This window comes from Neolamprologus brichardi, chromosome 20, assembly GCF_056152115.1.
Source record: "Neolamprologus brichardi isolate AB-2024 chromosome 20, ASM5615211v1, whole genome shotgun sequence".
In the NCBI taxonomy this organism is placed as follows: domain Eukaryota; kingdom Metazoa; phylum Chordata; class Actinopteri; order Cichliformes; family Cichlidae; genus Neolamprologus; species Neolamprologus brichardi.
In genome coordinates, this window is record NC_142123.1 from 8,001,208 (window position 1) to 8,020,149 (window position 18,942).

Below are 18,942 nucleotides of genomic sequence, written 5' to 3' on the forward strand. Positions count from 1 at the left end.
AGCGAAGAGGTGCCGAAAGGATAAGGATGACTAATGAATGAGCTAAACGACCTGCGCATGCATGAAAGGAGACGAAGAGCAGAAAGCAGCTGGAAATGAGAAAAAATGCAACACAGAAAAGTCAAAGTGGTGGAGGAAAGGGTTTACTGTATGACATAATGAACTAATTAAACAATACATTTACACAAAAGGTTCTGCTCTTTTGCTATAAAGTTATTGACATATAAAAAACTTTGAATAAAAATCGTCACAGTGTGGATAAAATCTGGTCAAAATGACAAATGAAGCCCTCATAAATCCCACTTGTGTAGTACTGGAAGAATTAAAGAGTTCTATTCTCATACAGGGCAAGACATGAATCAGATTACTTTTAACTTCTCCTCGTAATCTAAAAAACTGATGAAGTGTGAATTCTGTGCATATGCCTGCCCTTCAACACCTTTAAAAGTCATTCAAACCAAAAATCTACATGAAGATTAAATGAAAAAGTTTGTGCATTAAATTTGAAGTGTGAAGAAATTTGACATGTCCGTGATATTTGGCACCTATTACTGCCCGGGTGACACGCTGTGTGTGGGCGTATTTGCTGTCCACTGTGTTTCTTACAGTATTTTTATCAAGCCTACTTCAATGTCATCATCTCCCCTGTGATCTCTGCTCAGTCAAAGCCTCGCCCACCTTGTAACAATGCTCCATTGTTTATTACAGGAACAAAGACTGAGACGGACAGAGTTCACTGTAAGGACACTTAAATCAGTAACATGCACTTGCATTAAACCAGAGGTCCTACTGCTGCTCTTGTCACCTTCTATTCCCCTTTTTTTCCCTGGAAGTTGACTGCATTTGGAATTGATCACATGCAGGCGTCTCTGGCAAACACAGACTGGTACACTGGTGTCAGTGAAGTGGAAATTCAAAGACAGAAAAACACAAGGCCTTTTGTCCACAATGACCCTTTTTTAAGCCGAGACATCTCACAATCCAAAGATACAGTATGGCCAGTGTTTGTCAGGTGAACTTTACAAAAGGGTAAATGACAAAGAAGCCTTCTGTGTGAGGCTTTTTTAATTGCTTCCTTACTCCACTCTGCCAGAGTAAGAAAAGTAGAATTTAAATGCAGTTTCACGTAAAGTGGACGTCAGCGGGGAATGTGAATTTATGTTAACTTGGCAGGCAAGAACTGGATTATAAAACCTAAAATATATTCTTCACCTGGACGCACTGAAGGACAAACCTGTAAAATCATGTCTCCATCCATTTCTATTCAGCATACTCAAATTATACCGCCAGGTTGGGGGGAAAAGCACTTTATCTGTGTTTAGCTTTAATTTTGACAAAAGCACAGAAAGGTAAGTGACAGCTATGTAAGTGTGGCTCATTTTCAGCATGTCATGAAACCCCCAAAATGCCATCAAACCCCAGGTCATTTGCGTCAAATATGCTCCGTCAGATACCTTGGGGTGTTGTCACGGTGCACACACGATGCCTTGCTTCTGCCTTTTTGGAGACAGGCTTTGATTTTGACTGAATTAACAGACTTTTTAGCCAAACAAAACAAAGGTAAGCAGTAAATCTGTAGTGGGTCAGATAACAAATTAATTTCATCACAAAGTTCAGCCATTGTCCCAACATGTAATATAGAGTGATGTCACATTCATACTTCCTACATTTTTCCAGCACAGACTGTTTTTGGAGTGAGTGAAGGAGCTGATGTGGCTGCAGACTCTTGTCGCCTTGTTTCAGACTATTGTTGGCGCTGCTGAAAACAGCAGTTGCTGTGCAGCAAGATATGCTGCTGTTATGAAAATAAATGAAATAGGAAAGGTTTGAACGAACATGGTGTACGGTTCAGTCTATCATCTGGCCACAGACTCAAAAAACTGTTTATATTTTCATGTCATGAATTTGGCTGTATATTTTTGCTTGTTTTTCCCTGCAGAGTATGTGATGACTGAGTTTTATGATCTCAGGATTGAGGCAATTCTTTTTATTGTTGACAAAGTTTGCATTTTAAGTCTATTTAATAAGTGTTTTAAGGACTCCCCCCCCCCTTTATTACCCTCCTGGCTCTTCGAAATCCACAGCTCTAAGGAATAATCTGCACTGGGAGCAGGGTGGGAAATTTCTCTGAACCCTGGCAACTGCTCTGATCCTGCATTTCCTCTTATCTCAGACAGCGCCGTCAGTCTCAGACGGTCGCCGGGTTCGCTGAAAGGACAAATAAATGTAACACCCGGTGAAACTAAAACCAGCCCATGGTCTCTTTTATTTGTGTCGACAATGGGACAGAGGGGAAGAACAATGGCCTTTCAGTTATTAAAAAATTAACCCTTTATACAAGATCCAAATGCTCTGCTATGGAGACATACCTGCTGAGCTTTTCCTCAGAATCATAATTAATCTCAGGTGTTACGTTGAGTTTTGAAGCAAGACGGTATTATTTGTTTTGAAGAGAAAACAAACATCAATGCACTGATACATTATATCAGCTATACTTAAGGAATTAAACACTAACTGAGTGTCTTCCTTCCCCAGCACGTGTTCACAATGGACCCTGTAAATGTGGAAAATGGTAGAGGAAGAGTTCCACATGACCCCAGCTTCCCCTTCGCCAGCACCTTCAGTGGTATGTCCCGTATTGTTTGGCCTACATTTCTAAACAACTTCCTGAGTGGTTTATGAAGCCATATGGCGAGGGCACCCGTTTAAGATTCATTAGATGTTTTGTCGTACAGCAATAACGCTGACATATTCCAAACATTTAAAACACAGACTGCTCTGGCACGTGTCAATTCCCCTTTTCATTTTCCTGTTTACTGTCTGCCTCTCTGCTGTCAGAATAAAGGTAAACATGCCAAAAAAGAGAGAGTAGGTTAAAGACCCGGTAGGGGGTGTTCTAGCATTTTCCGTCAAAGGGGTTGCATAACAAAATATCAATTTCATAAGCCTCTGTGGCACAGCTGTTAATTCATTTGCCGCATCTGACTATTTAACCCCCCACCCCCCGGACAAGGTTGAAAAGTTCTGGGTGTTTCTCTCTAAATGTCACGAGGTATTTACTGGGGCTTGTGAAATAACGCTGATTTATGCCAATGACACACAATCCCAGGATCCACTAAGGGTGGAAATATATATAGTGTGAGTGTGTGCACGTATGCATCCCTTTCTGGCTCCACAGCTGGGCGCTTTCAGCATCAGATGCATCCCTCAGTGCACTGTAATTGGCAGGAAGACCGCAAATTAGAGCCAAATAGTAGTTTGGACATCTGCAGTGATACTGCAGCGGTCACATGCATACAGAAAAAGAGACACAAAAGCATTTGTCATAGAAATAGTAACAGATAGAGACGAAAGCATACTGTACATGCTGGTAGAGGCTCATAATTTGTGAAAGGTTTAGGATTCATCATCAATTTGAATGGTAAAATCTAAAAAATGCAGTCAGCAAATCTCCAGCTCCACTCTGGGTCAGCAAGGATGTGTTTGATGACAGACTGAATTCAGACTCTTGTTACAGGACTGAATTTGACTTTCAGTCGGTCTGCTGGCCTCAGTGATCATTAGTGGTCAAAACCACAAGGTTTTGTTATGCATGTTTTCTTCTTCGCCTTAAAGCTTCTTCTTTTGTATCCCTAAAGCCATAACCAAATACTGAAAGAAAGAAACAACAAATACACATACAGAGCTTCGACCGGCACTCTGCAGCCCTGGATGAGAAAGATAAAGAGAAACAGAGACGCTGAGAATGAAACAATAAAAACCTGATGAAAATCCTCTTCATCAGTTATCAACTCAATGATCTCTCCTCCTCAGTTTTAGGATCTTTTCCCAAAACGCGCAAACCTCAATTCCCCACGACCTGTCAGCAAGCATTATGATGTCCGTGCGTTTATATTTGCACGTTTGATTATGTCTTACCACATAGGTTTGACTGCATGCGTGTCTCGCTGTACGGTAAAGAAGTATCTGTGCATTTCTAATACCATTATCATGGCCAAATAAAATAAGAAGAATTAATTTTCACTTTCCACAAGGTCACATGAGAGCAGTCTGTCACCAGATTGAGTTTCTACACCAGCTGGGAAAAATTAAAAACAGTTGTGTTTTTGAAAACAACCCAGTTTCACTATGAAAAACTCACTCTTATAATTCTTCATTATGTGATAGTTGCAGTGGGTTGTTTTATAGGCGTTTGGGGTCGCTGTCTTGTCTTGTGACCGATAACCTCCAACAGCTGAGGATTTCCCAAAATATATTGTGAAAAATGTGCTGGAAGAGAGATTTTGTTATTTATCTCCATTTGCAAGAATTTTCAGAGTGGCTGAACGTTAAAGTTGGTCCACTACTGATGGTCTTAGTGGAGGATGCTTAAGTTTCAAATTACACTCCCTGTGTGTTCTGTGTTGGGTTTGTTCATTTTCTTCTTTCCTGTCCTGCATCTATGTTCTTCATTTAACTAAACCTCAAACTCACCCATTATTTTTGGCTGCCTTTCCTTTTTTATTTACTAATTACCCTCTTTTTACATTCTTGCAACCATTTTCTGTAAACTCTGCTCTTCTCATCATCTTTTTCCCCCCTTCTTTTAAACATTTCCTGTCTCTCTGTAGGTGGGGAGCTGTATACAGGACTGACAGCAGATTTCCTGGGAAGAGACTCTGTGATATTCAGAAGTATGGGTGGTCGCTCCACAATGAGGACAGAGACTGACCAGAAACTCCTTCACGGTAATGTTTCACTCTTTCCCAAGCGTTTCTACAATACAATGACAATATAGGACAATTATAGTCAACAAGAAGTACAAACAAACAACAGGAAGTCTGTTAGAAATATGCAAAATTTTACTATAAAGATGCTGAAATAAAGATCAAAGTGATTTACTCATACTCCCACATGCGACTCTTTTCCATCTTGCAGATCCCAAGTTCATTGCAGCCCACCTCATCCCGGATAATGATGACAGGGACAATGATAAGGTGTATTTCTTCTTCACTGAGAAGGCCACAGAGTCTGGAGAAACAGAGGGGGCCATACACACACGAGTTGGACGAGTGTGTGCGGTAAGATACTCCATAATGCTTTTTATATTTGATGTAAATTTTTCCGTTAAGGTTTAGAATTTAAGTCGTAAAAGCCACCTCAATAGAGCCCATTGTGCACAGACCCAGGCTTTTCACTATGTGTGTGTTTATTATTAATCTCTGTCTCTCTTCCACTGTGTGTTTTTCCCCTATCTTCCTCCCCTCACCCTTAACCGGTTGTGGCAGATGGCCGCCACACCTTCAGCCTGGCTTTGCTGGAGGTTTCTTCCTGCTAACAGGGAGTTTTTCCTTCCCACTGTCATCAAGTGCTTGCTCATAGAGGGGACATTTGAATGTTGGGGTTTTCTATTGGTTATTATTGTACGGCCTTTACCTTGAAATATAAAGTGCTTTGCTGCTGACATTTTAAGATATCTACAACTACACAAGAAACTGCATTATTAGAGGATTAAGCATTGATAAAATACATATAGCATTGTGGATGTCGCATCATAATGCCACAGAAAGACAGAGAAACAAAGTTTCATTAACTCGGGAAATCCACAAAAACTGATACTTACATATGCTGAAACACTGAAAGATGGTTTGTTGATAGGTGTGGATGAGAGAAGCCAGATGTTCAGGTGAGCTAGACATGCACTTCCTCGAGGCCATTCAAATATCCTGTCCCCGGAATGAGACATCTGTAGGGATATTTCACTTGAAGATGAGATTGCAAAGGAGCACCAGATGAGTCACGAAAGGTCTCATATTTTGAGTCATTGATAAGCTACAGAAACACTGAGCTAGATACTGTACAGCAAAAAGTTTGACTCAAGGGACTTTCTGAGTGTATGGCCACATACAGATGTCTGCAGAATTAATTTTCCAGGACAGAAGGTAATGGTTTTATGGGTTTATCCTCCTATTATGTCAGTCTACAACTGCCTTGTGGAAAAGACAAATTTCTTTTGGGGCGATCAAATATTTACTTTCCCCAAGGTTGATCGTGAAATTTAGAAGTATATGAAATGTTTCTCCTTCCAAAATGCACACAGCTGTCAGATTTCCCAACAATGATCTCCATCTGCCCTACACGCTCCGTAACATTCTTTCACGCAATGATTTGCCTTATAAACCCATGTCTGTACTGTAACGGCACACTCAAATACAGGCATGCATAAAATATTACACACAAATACACACAAGCACAAAAACACGCACACAGCTGCTGGGGTTTCCATTGATTTTGATAGACTGTGTCAGTAAAGTTTGGATAAACCACTCGGGCAAAAACCCACTTAAACTTTCACCATCTAACTTTCTTTCTCCTTCTCATGTGTTCACCTTTTTCAATCTTTATTTTTTTCTTCCTCATACAAGTAGTATTTCCTTCTCAGGCCTCAAATTCTTTCCAAGACAAATGTCATCCACACTCCTATACTGATTTTTACCAAAGCTGATCACCATTATACGCATTCACACATACACATAAACTGAGGAGCTATGAGTAGATCTCTTGCTTGGAGATCAGAAAATCCTAATTCGACGCTAAAGCTGAAACTCAGCACTTTCATCATCTTTCACTTCACATCCAGCGAGGTGGTGTAAAGAGCCAAAACAATGAATGATTTGTGTTTGGAAATAAATACGCAGCTGTGCTTTATAGATTGATTTTCTGTATCTTGAGCCAGAATGATGTCGGCGGTCAGAGAGTGCTGGTCAATAAGTGGAGCACCTTTATCAAAGCCAGACTTGTCTGTTCTGTACCAGGACCTCACGGAATAGATACTCACTTCAACCAACTTGGTGAGACACATTAAAGCACACACGCACACACACACACACATAAGAATTTCCATATGATCCTGCACTTGGTGACAGTGTATCATATCTGCACATATTTATACTCCCACGCACACATTGACTCTGTCTTTTGATAAAACAGAGGATGTTTTCCTGATGAGGACCAAGGATGAAAGGAACCCAGATGTCTATGCAATCTTTAGTACCATCAGGTAAACACGCATAGAGCTCAGCTTTCAAAATAATGTGCACTCAACATCTGTACGGCTCAGTAACATGATTTTTGGATATGTTATATTCCAAAACTGTACATTTTACATTCTCTTCTTTACAGTAATGTATTCCAGGGCTTTGCTGTGTGTGTTTACCGCATGACTGATATCAGAGAAGTTTTCAACGGACCTTTTGCACATAAAGAAGGTCCTGACTACCAATGGGGTGCTTATGAAGGCAGGGTTCCTTATCCAAGACCAGGCGTGGTGAGTGATTGCAATCCAAATGTATCATTTTTAATTGTAAAGTTACTTGAGCATTGTTGCTGCCCAGCATTAACCATACCAGTGACCCTGCTGTGCTTCCCAAAAACGTAATACATGTTATTGATGCCAACATTATGAGCAAATACTCATAACTTCTAATGAAATTCAGAATCTGTCTCTATAATCTGCATAACTAGTGTTGGCAAACCAACTGCAAAGACTTTCTGAATGCAGACACCTCACTTAATTGTTATTGTCAGGTGTGCTTAGGTCTTCATTTTGGGTTGCTTTTTTTAGAATCACCCATTCTTAATGTTGTTATTCACAATGACTGCATAATTTCAATGGCCGAATTTGCGAACCAAGAACGATTTTTCAGATTTTTCATATCCAAATAAACAGATCAGACAACTCAGACCACTGCATTTGGCAGCAAGCTATTGAATATACAAATATTAAAATCATAGTATTTTACCCCATCCAGGTCAATTAGTTTGGGCCAATTGAGTCAATGACTCCTCTGCCTCCTCAGATGACGTCCCATCTCTGCCAGCAACAGTTCAAACTGCCCCAATAACACTTCAGTCGTGATACATCTTCAACTCTGAGATCAAACCTTAAAATTTCCCCTGTTGCTGACTTCTTGTGAGAATTGGATGAAGCCATGAATGGATTAACGTACATTTCTTCTCTCTCTTGTTAGAAACATCAGGACCAGCTCATCAGTGCTTGATCTCGATGCATTCAGTGTATATATATATATATATATATATATATATATATATATAAACTTTATATATAAACTTTACTAAAAGCTAGTAATAGTAAAACTTGACTGTTGGTTAACTGACTTAACTGAAGCTTACTCATAACATTTGCAAATTACCTCCCGTACAGTAGCTGAAACATGTCTGATTGTGGTTTGACACTTCAATTTTTTCTTTCATTACTTATTTTGCAAAAAAAAAAGGACTGCAATGGTGTGTATATATATAATAACAGTTGCTCGGCTCCTGTGTGTACTGAATCCGAGGGGAAAGTGGAGCTATCACAACATTAAGGATGGGGTGTAGAAAGTTTCCGTGTCAGTAAACTAAACTACTGTATACGGCGGTGCAGCTGTGGTGACTGTACGCAGTGCAGACCCTTCTTCTGGTTAACATCCTGACACTCAGCAGAGCTCTGTCAAGTTCTCCCAGCCACATCGCTGTAGCTCAGTGTTGTTATACACACAAACACATGTGTAGGCAGCATCATTACCATAGCGAATGGGAGAGTATGGGGGCAGGAGGAAAATGAATTATGTGAGAACAGAGCAGACACCTCTGTGGTTTCTCCGCACTGGCTCTTTGATTAACAGGAATGTCTTGGCCTTAATCTGCGAGTAAGAGAAGGAAAAAGGAAATAGAGAAGGAGAAAGAAAATGGTGATGGCTCAGGGCAGATTGGAGGAGGCACAGATGGTGGGAAGAGTGAGGTTGCTTTTTTTTCCTGGCTTGATATTTGGTTGCAGTTAAAATTGTTACCCTCTCTTCTTAAACTCAGTTACAATAACCTACATTGTTCTTTTTCACTTGCACCGACAGAACACTAAAGACCTTTTTATTTCCATGGATTTTTCATTGAAACAGATTTAAGCCTCATCCTACCCATCATCGTCTCTTAAGTCACCTGTCAAAACATAAAAGAATGGAAAATGGAAGTTAATTTCAGATTTAGTTGATTTATCTGCTCAAGATATTTATCTTGGATTGAGATGTTCCTGTGCTTAAACTTCACCAGAATTGTTTCCAGCAGACCAAATGACGGGGGGATCTTTTTTTATTACAGTTTTACTAAAGTTGTAGAGGTAATCCTACCAAGGCACAGATATGGAATTTGATGGATTTATTAACCTTACGTTTTCCGGAATTGTTTTGTTTTTTTTTTTTGCCATCTTGACTGAAATTTTCATCACGAAAGCCTCAGATTTGATCTTGAACTTTATCTTAATTCTTGATCTTTATAGAACAGTGAAGTCAGATGGGATGAAACATACTTTTTGGCATTAAAGTTATGTTTGTAATGCTTTAAATCAGCCCATATCTGCCCACACCAACCTATCTAGTATGAAGTATTGTTTTTGGTTTTCTTTTACCTTCGAGGTCAAAAAGGGGTGAAAATGCAGGTGATTCATTAGGATATAAACTTACAAAACATATGCTTGACACGTGAACATATACAGTAGTAGTATAAATTAATAGGTGTCTGTCAAACATACATCATTTCCTTCTCATTATTTATTGTTGGGCTTTAAATGGAGACATAAGGCAGTTCAGCTGCTGCAGCAAAGTTTAGATAGGTCGAGTATTAACTTGGGTTTTTCAGTTTAGGTTTTACTTGAAGTGCAAACAGATGAGTGGAGACACATTAGTGAAGTTTTCTCTGCTGCACAAGCATTTAATGTTCAACGTGTAAGCTGAGCAGGTAAAAAACAGATTGACACTTATTTCTGTTCAGAAACCATGTTCAGGGTTAAGTGTGACGTCAATTTTACTGTATACAAATGCCACCAGTTGATTTTGCTCCATATTTGAAATTGTGCTTGGAAGGTATGCTAGAACAATTTACAACAATGTCATGTATTCACATTTAAAACTGTATGAAAAACATTTGAAGTTTGTGAGTTATCGTTATTTTCTTTGAAGGATTTAGCTTATACATTCCACATCTTCTGGAATAAATTATAACCAGTGTGATTTGGAAAACATACTCAGAAAAATTATGCATCGATAGTTTGTGCATATTTGAGGGTAACCTCCCTGCACAGCTCAAATCCCCCCTCTGAAACTGGATCTATGCCATTCCAGAGCTATTGTGTGGATCAGTTACTGTTGTGATAAGCAGTAGTAATTATATTCCCTCCATATGGAAGTGCAGTCTGGAAAGACAATTACACGCAATACAATATAACAATACCATACCTTCCATTATAATGTGATCAAATACGAAACTGGACTCTCATGAATCCGTTATGTTTAAGTTCATTAATCTCTATTTAATTTCTCTCCATTTCTCAACCTCAATTTAAGATTTTTTGGCAAAACCGTTACGACTGCAACCTTTTTTGGTCTTTAAATGTCAAACTTCAAATAATCAGAGAATCTGATTCTGTAGCATAAACAGCATTGGGGATACTGGTATCTCTACACATGTTTGTGTCATAATACCTCCAATTGCCCTGAAACAAATGAAACTCAACTCAACCAGAAATAAAAACTCTAATAAAAACTGATGAAAAAAAATATAAAACTATAAAAACCGGTTTCAGCACTTGCACTTCAATAAAGTAACACTATTGAAACGAGCCACTAAGTACTCTTTTGTTGTCTTTGGTGACCATTTGTATATTAAATCCAGACTGCAGTCTTGTGAACCTCTTTTCTTTATCTTGAAAGTAAAGACCTCTGTAAAGAAGATGTCAAGCCGTACTTGCTTATTGTTGAAGTACTTGAACTTAATAAGAGCCACAGCAGGTTGCATCATCCTTTAACTGTGACAGGAACGCCATCAAAGCTTAAGAGAAAACTAAACAAACTGACAGACTGAAGAAGGTAAATCAGCTTTGGAAGCGCAGAAAAAGCCGTTGCTTTTCAGTGGTTTTGACCACCAGCAGAGAGGGAGGGGTCAAGTATTTGATGACTGGCATTTTCTCACCCATAAATCTAATGTAAAAGAGTTGCAATGAAGATTAATGAAACTGTCAGTGTGTGTCCCAAAACCTTAAGCTGCTTCGTGGAGAACTGCAGATCTAAATCAAATAAACAAACCCAGAGACCATATAGGTCATATAAATGCTTTCATTTGGACTGTTTTCAGCACTATTAATTTTTTACAGAATCTCCTAGCACATTCATTTTCTCACTGTTACACTGACACAAATGACTGGATTTTTTTCTTTGTTTTTTGGCAAACAAACTGCAACCACCCACATAAAGCTGCAACAGTGGTTCTGAACTTTCATCCAAAGTTTTCAGGCACAATAAAACTCTTAATGAGGGCTTTCTGAGAAGTTTTCTACACAATAATTAGCCCACAGTTCTTACCGAAAGCAACACCCCCTGTATGCAAGAAAATGCTGGGAATTTAGAGTCAACGTGGAAAAGGCGAGAATTTAGATTTCTTCCTTCTGTCGTGATTCTGTTTGCCTGTCCATGTCTCCTTCCACTTTCTTCACTTCAAATGTACCATCAGTTAGCCAAACAACAATTTTCTCTATGGACTGAATTCCAGCTATCGTCATTCGTTTCTCTCTCTTTTCCTTTGTTTCTCTATGTCTTTCTTATCTCCCTCATATCTCTCCAGTGCCCCAGTAAAATCATCAACCAACCTGGCAGGGAGTTTGGCAGCACAAAGGACTTCCCCGATTCAGTCCTGCAGTTTGCCCGCAGCCACCCGTTGATGTGGCGGCCGGTGTATCCAGCCCTTCGTCGCCCTGTGCTTGTAAAGGCCAACATTCCTTATAAGCTGAAACAAATAGTGGTGGATCGTGTTGAGGCGGAGGACGGGCAGTATGATGTCATGTTTATTGGCACAGGTAGGTGCATTTTTATTCCATAACTTTTAGTCATCCAGGTCCAATTTAGCCATCCAAGCACAGACGCTGAATTATTGGAGCAGACAACACTATGTCTGTTCTGTAGCCCTTTAAATTTTCTGCTTCTCTTTCAGATATTGGCACAGTGTTGAAGGTCATTGCACTAAACAATGGAAACAGTCTAGAGACAGAGGAAGTCACACTAGAGGAGCTACAAGTCTTTAAAGTAAGGCTTATTCCATTGAGTAGGTTAAATATACACTCTGTGATGATGTACTGTAGGATTCATCCATATTCCAGAAACGTGTTATCATTATAGGTAGCATCTCGTTTACTTTATCTTTTAAGATTTATTTGCAGATGATAGTATGCAAGAATTGTGCAAAAAGCTGGTTCATGAATTGTAAAATCTATGATTCTGCTCTTCAATTTCAACTCTTCTTTAAGCCTCTAAGTGCAACAACTGAAGTTAATTATTTTCAATATTGCAGGTGCCAACTCCAATTACGTCACTGGATATATCTGTGAAAAGGGTGAGTTAATCCAACTGTAACTGCTACTTTCAGTGCCTGCTTCTGTCAGTTGACATGCAGTGTTGTCTACATGATGCCTTACTTCCTTTTTTCTCCTCGTAATTTCAAACAGCAAGCCTTGTATGCAAGCTCTCCACTAGGTGTGGCGCAGGTGAAGCTCCATCGCTGTGAGACTTACGGGAAAGCCTGTGCTGAATGCTGTCTTGCCAGAGACCCTTACTGTGCATGGGATGGATCGTCCTGTACGCGATTCATTCCCAACAGCAAACGACGCTACCGCAGACAGGACATCAGACATGGAAACCCTGCACTGCAGTGTGTGGATCAGAATCTCAGTGGTAAGCTTGGCTGTAACTCTGCCCCTTGCTTTGTTTCTTCTTTGTTGATTATGTGGGACTGGCCACAGTGACTTCTTGAAGTAACCACTGTAAGGCTTTTCTCTGAAAGTCAAACAATTGAATCATCTGTCACATACCCCTTCATTGACTGGGCTTCACTGAATCAAGTAGTCTTTGTTTTTGTCATCTAGTGTGCATTACAATCACTGGATAAACAAAATCTTACTAAATTGATATTTTCATATTCTAGTAGGGCTAGCTGTCATGATTAAAAAAGGAACCCACATGACATCATGGACTAGTGGTTAACCAATCCATCATGGGAGAGCTGAAACCTGAGACGGAGTGGTTTTTAAACTATGTTAGCTACAACCGCGTCTTAACGAAGTGTAAGGTATGGCAATATTTTAGACTTTTGTAGGACAACCCAGAAAAACATTGAAGTTGCTGATCATTCCACATCAAAGTGGCAATCAGCTGAAAAATGCATGACCTCTTTTCCCTGATTTTAAGAGATTTAGGAGTAGACAGGAAGGACACCAGTGAGATGTCAGTCTCCCGTATACTGCACATCTCTTTAGAAATCAAAGGCCAGCTTCTTTTAGTTTGAAAGAATGAATGAACGTGGTTGTGCCTGTCTGGGTCAGATTATGTTTGTGAGACTTCTTCCACAGGATGACAACCATAGCGATTACAGTAGGAGGTCATTAAAACAGTGATTGAAGACCGCAGCTCAACCAAAATGATTCTCGGTCCAATGAATTTGATCTCATTGCCTTTGAAATGGTTGCTTCACCATGTCAGTGACAAGTCAGTTGCCATCTTCAAAGGAACTTTGGTGTAGCAATAAAATGAAAAGCTATCAGAGTCAGTCATCAAGCTGTTTGCATTAGTTGAAATGGTCAAATTGTCAGTTACATGTACTCTGATTAAATCTTGTTACCCTGCATAGAAATCAACATTAACTAGTCGCATGCAGAGTCCAATAAGGAGCTGGCAGATGTGAAACAAACATTTTATCTGTTTTCAAATGGAAAATTGGAAACTTTGCTTCTAACTTTATAGGAATATAACCAGATAACAACTATGAATCAAGTCGCCTACTGCAAAACAGATGAGTGGAGTCAGGTGAGTCAGTCTGCATCTCAGTGCAGACAGACTCACACTGGTTGCAACTTGCTGGCAATCTGTTTGTCTTTATAAATTGGACTGCAGTTATTTAAGAGTCCAGCCAGTCTAAGCTGTACTGTGATTGTTTGAAGACCAGTCCCACCAGGTAACCTGTACAATCAGCTTGTAAATTAAAGTGGTCATCTCAACTATTTGCAGTTGGTCTCTGACTACAAAAAATACCATCTCAGGGTAAGCTGTCCTATTTTTACTCATGTGACTGAGACATATTTGCCAAGTATATGAGACAAAGGTTTTACAATATGTTAGTGCATGCAGAAAACAACCTAGGATTCATTTAAAACTAGTTCTCATAGTGTAAGCTTTGGGATTTGTGAAGTAGAAATATCAGCTAACATACTGAGTTCTTGGCAGAAAATGGCTGAGTTGATACTGGAGATTAGGGTGAGAAAATGTGAAGACAGACAAGAAAAAGGAATTACATCATTGAGAATTGGGATAGAAAGAGTGTGTGTATTTTCTTACCTAAGGGCACACAGTGTAAGGGAGTGCACAGATGAAAGATGCCTCCCTAACACCCTCCTGGTGAACCAAGGTTTCTTTGTGCCCAAGTGTGAGGTTGTTTACGTAAGTGTTCAAGGGGCAGACGTCTTCAAATTCCATCTCTTCATTGTTTATGTGTAGTCACATGACAAATTTATTTTATTCACTATATTGTCTGTGACTACACACCTAATATTCAAGTCTTTATATTTATGTTTATATTCATTCTGTTAATGCTGTACAGTAGAAGGTGTCCTTGTGGAGAATGTGACCCGGATATAGGTAGTGGTACTTCTCTTCAAAGGTCTGGGCTCACATTGTCAGATAATGGTGAAGAGCTCAGTCATTCAGGAAGGAAGGAATGTAGAGTCACTGTCCTCTGCCACAAAAGAAACCAGCTGAGATGATTAGACCCAGGACAGACTGAAGATGTTGGATGGATGGATGGATGGATGGATGGATGGATGGATGGATTTCATTCTTTAATAAACTATTTGTCACTCTCTGTTTAAAAAAAAAGAAGACCTTGATGTAACAGAAGACAGAGTGGTCTTTGGTACTGAGAACAACAGCACCTTCCTAGAGTGTGTTCCTCGCTCCCCACAAGCAACTGTCACCTGGCTGGTCCAACGTGATGACCACAAGGAAGAGGTAAGATTCCCAGTGAACAACATTCAGGTTCGAATCAACACAATAAAAGGCCTGTCGATGTCACTGCATCCAAAATAGGATGAAGGTGGGAAAGTTTTGGCAAACAGTCAAGGGGTGGAATAAAACTTCTGGCAAAGAATGTTCTGAGTAATTGCCTTTAAAAGTTAGACTTGAGTGTGAGTTTGGCACGTGGTTGATACACTTGACAACCATTTGGCATGTGGTTGAAATTAAGCAGCTGCATTTCAAAGCAAAATGCCCAATCATTCTCTCTCTCCCTTCCATAAACTGTGAATTCTCTGCAAAACTTGACCATATGCCACTGAAAGTGTCACTCACTGTCTGCTGGTCACTGAGACTTAAATACAGTCTTTTTTTCTTTTCTTTTTAAGTCAGAAAATTATGTTGCTCTGTGTGCCCAAACCCACAGTAATCATTCAACCGTTTGAGGTCATGCTCCTCCAAGCTAAACTGAGTGTCGTGGTCAGCCATGCAAGTATTAAAGCATTACCACCCTTCTCCATTTCCCTGCAAATAAACATCTGGCTGCCACTCTATCTGACAAGGCTACCATGTTTTTGTTGGCATCAAAGGATGGTTGAAAGATAGGATCTGACGAGGGAGTTGGGAGGTAGATGGAGGAAAATGTAGAAATGAATAGGGTTGGCAGAGAGACTTTGGGTGGCAGTATGGAAAGATTAGAGAATGTGAGGAAAGAAAAATAAAAAATAAAAACAGTGACTGATCCCATGATATATTTTTGATGTTGCAAACCAAGTTGAGAAAACAATACAAACAGTTCTCCCTTTCTCTTTTCTCATAATGTGAAGTGAAGACTGAAAGCTTTCTTGTCCTGATTTCTTTGTACTGTGTTTACACATTGTTGGGCAGTCGTCAGTGTTTAGTTCTTTAAAGAACAATGCCTCTGTGGTATTTGCGCTGAGAAACATGTGCTATTTAAGGTCAAATCCTGGTCAGAACTAGAAATTTCTGCTCCTTTAGGGACAGAAATCCTAAAACTTTAAACAGAAATCAAGAATTAACCAACCAACCAACAAATCTATATATATATAGCAATAAATTAAAAAGATAAATGTTAGGTTAAGGGTCTGATTGCAGTTATATATAAAGTGCCAGTTAACTTTTTCATGCTTTTTCAATTAGCACATGTAGCTCTTTGCATTAGTCAGTGGAGATTTAACCAAATCTGTGAAAGTTATTTCCATCACATTGCATCATTATGACTTGACAAATTGAAGCTGAGTCATAAGCAAACTTCAAGTGAAAAGCAGTGATGGTTGAATTGACTTAGTGAGGTCATTAATATGTTGTTGTATCAAATATCAGACACATATTTTCTATCTGCCACACTTAGGTAAAGCTAGACGATCGTGTGATGTCCACGGATCAGGGTCTCCTGTTTCGTAACCTTTTCCACCAAGATGAAGGCGTCTACATCTGCCGCTCTCGAGAGCACGGCTTCACGCAGACGTTGGCCCGCATCACCCTCGAAGTCCTCCAAGGGGAGACCGTGGATGAGCTCATGTCGCGTGGACACACAGGAAACTCTGACTCAATCAAAGATCGGTCTACAGGGACTTTCAGAGCCTGGATGCCTTGCAGCGCGTACAGCAGGGGCGGTTCATCAAGCCAAATCGGCCAATCGCGCATATGGTTCAAGGATATCATGCAGCTCATCGGGCCATCGAATCTGCCGCACGTGGAGGAGTACTGCGAGAGGATGTGGTGCAATGACAAGCTGAGGAGGAAACACAAAAGCATGATAGAGAAGTACCGCCAAGCACAGGACAGCGCGAGGAAGACTCGTAGCAAGAGCTCTGGTGAACGCAACAGGACGCCGCGGGATCTAAGGGCGTGGGAGGAGTGACAAAAAGAAGGCGAGGAGTGGAATATGAGAGCAAAAGTTAGTTCAGGACAAGATAAATAGACAGGCATAAAGACCAGCCTAATAGTTTTTTGTAAAACCATGGTAGATCAAAGCAGCGTGTCTCTTTTGCTCATTTTAACTAAATGAATTTTAGTGTGTAAAGAAAATTAGTGTATAAAGAATCTGAAAAAAATGCTCAGAATATTTGACAGTCATGTTGGATGGAAGCACAACTTGAGCTGAAAAACTGCATGTGAAAGTGTATGGGAAGTCTGGGATATTATGAGGTTAGTGCATAACCCGTGTGTTTCTGGCTGTCACCTGAACAAAGACCGAAGTGTTCACCTGTCTGGAAGGATGGCACAAAAAGACACTCCAACTGAACTAAACAGGTTGTTGCTAATCCTGATGTTGCCAGTAGTTTAAAAAGAGAGGTCAGAGACAATTTTTCAACTACACTCTGAGGATGCTTTTTAAAATCTCAGTCACTGAGGAGTTGCCTGCCTTCCCCACCTTTGTTCTTTCGTATTTCTAGTGTCACTGAAATGGCAGGAAGTGTTTTGATTTAATCAACTTCTGTCTTCACTGAGAAAACCTGCAAAACTTCTCATTCTCAGATTTAAGTGACATACACGTACCTGCGGGGTGATTTTAGTTACAGCTGGTTTCCTGCTTTTCAGCCTCATTGACTCTTCAATGGTGGTTTGTGATTTCTTGTATGTAATTGTTAATTTTCTTTTGCAAAGAGCACACACACACACTCATGTCTGGTTTGCTATCCTCGTGGGGACATCCCATTGACATAATGCTTTCCCTAGCCCCTTACCCTAACCCTAACCATCAAAAAGGAAAGCCTAACCCTGACCCTTACCCTAATCCAGGGGTGGGCAATCTTAGTCCACGAGGGCCGGTGTCCTGCAGGTTTTAGATGTGTCCTCGAACCAACACAGCTGATTTAAATGGCTAAATTAGCTACTCAACATGTCCTGAAGTTCTCCAGAGGCCTGGTAATGAACTAATCATGTGATTTAGGTGTGTTGACCCAAGGTGAGATCTAAAACCTGCAGGGACACCAGCCCTCGTGGACTGAGATTGCCCACCCCTGCCCTAAACCTAACCATAACCTAATTGTAACCCTGACACTAAAACCACATTTTGAGTGTGAAAATTGCTTTCAACCCCAAGGGGACCTGGATTTTGGTCCCCACGGTGCAGAAAGTCCCCTGTCAGATTTTGGTCCCCACCAGGATACACACACACACACACACACATGTTTTTTTTTTTGCAAGAATTTCATACGATGCAGTTCACTGGATTCATTTCCGTCTTGTTTTACATTTAATGACATGTGTCTCTTACCTTGCTTGTTATTACATATTCATGTGTGACTTCAGCTCATAAATGACTTTGCAGTATATTTGCAGAAGGAAAGTGCAACTTGTAAACATGTTTAGACAATTGCTGTATCTAATCTTGGTCTGTCTGGCTCCATTTGTGCCAAGTCTTACATTAATGGAAGTCTCACTCAAACGGCTAAATGCATAAGCTCAAACCAGAAGCTACCATAAGACGACTGTTGATGGTTCAGCAGATTAAAGGCACATGGCTTTATTTTTATTCCACTGGGTTGAACTTTCCATTAAACAAAATGGTGGTTTATTTTTCATGATTTTGGTTACATGCCATAACACCTCTTAGAAAGAACCTCCACGATACTTGTCTCTGATATTTACCTCTGTGAACTTTATGCGTCTCTGTGCACTAAGTGCTCTCACTAAAGCTCCTTTTTAGTCCTTTCCATCAAGCTAAAGTCACTGGCACATGTCAGCGTGTCTGAATGAGGACCCTGATTTATTTTGCCATACAAATAACAATTATTTTAATAACCTCTTAATTTATGCATTTATTGTGTCTGTACAAAATGACTCAGCATTATGCTTTCAATTTGTCTGTGTGACAATCTCATAAACATCTTCT

General features: G+C 40.0%; 1 protein-coding gene across 2 annotated transcripts in view; it reads left to right on the plus strand.

Moving 5' to 3' along the window:
• sema3g (semaphorin 3G) overlaps window positions 1–17,838 on the plus strand; it is a 55,128-nt gene extending 37,290 nt beyond the window's left edge. The window contains exons 5-16 of one of the 2 annotated variants that reach the window (XM_087833529.1): window positions 2,536–2,626; window positions 4,611–4,727; window positions 4,918–5,060; window positions 6,716–6,830; window positions 6,970–7,039; window positions 7,162–7,306; window positions 11,650–11,881; window positions 12,016–12,107; window positions 12,373–12,414; window positions 12,527–12,752; window positions 14,947–15,077; window positions 16,453–17,838. In XM_087833529.1, the coding sequence (XP_087689655.1) occupies window positions 2,536–2,626; window positions 4,611–4,727; window positions 4,918–5,060; window positions 6,716–6,830; window positions 6,970–7,039; window positions 7,162–7,306; window positions 11,650–11,881; window positions 12,016–12,107; window positions 12,373–12,414; window positions 12,527–12,752; window positions 14,947–15,077; window positions 16,453–16,965 (1,917 nt within the window). In that variant the 3' untranslated portion in view covers window positions 16,966–17,838. The remainder of the gene's footprint in view (window positions 1–2,535; window positions 2,627–4,610; window positions 4,728–4,917; window positions 5,061–6,715; window positions 6,831–6,969; window positions 7,040–7,161; window positions 7,307–11,649; window positions 11,882–12,015; window positions 12,108–12,372; window positions 12,415–12,526; window positions 12,753–14,946; window positions 15,078–16,452) is intronic. The other variant, XM_087833530.1, reaches the window with a different exon arrangement.
• Window positions 17,839–18,942: the final 1,104 nt, after the last annotated feature.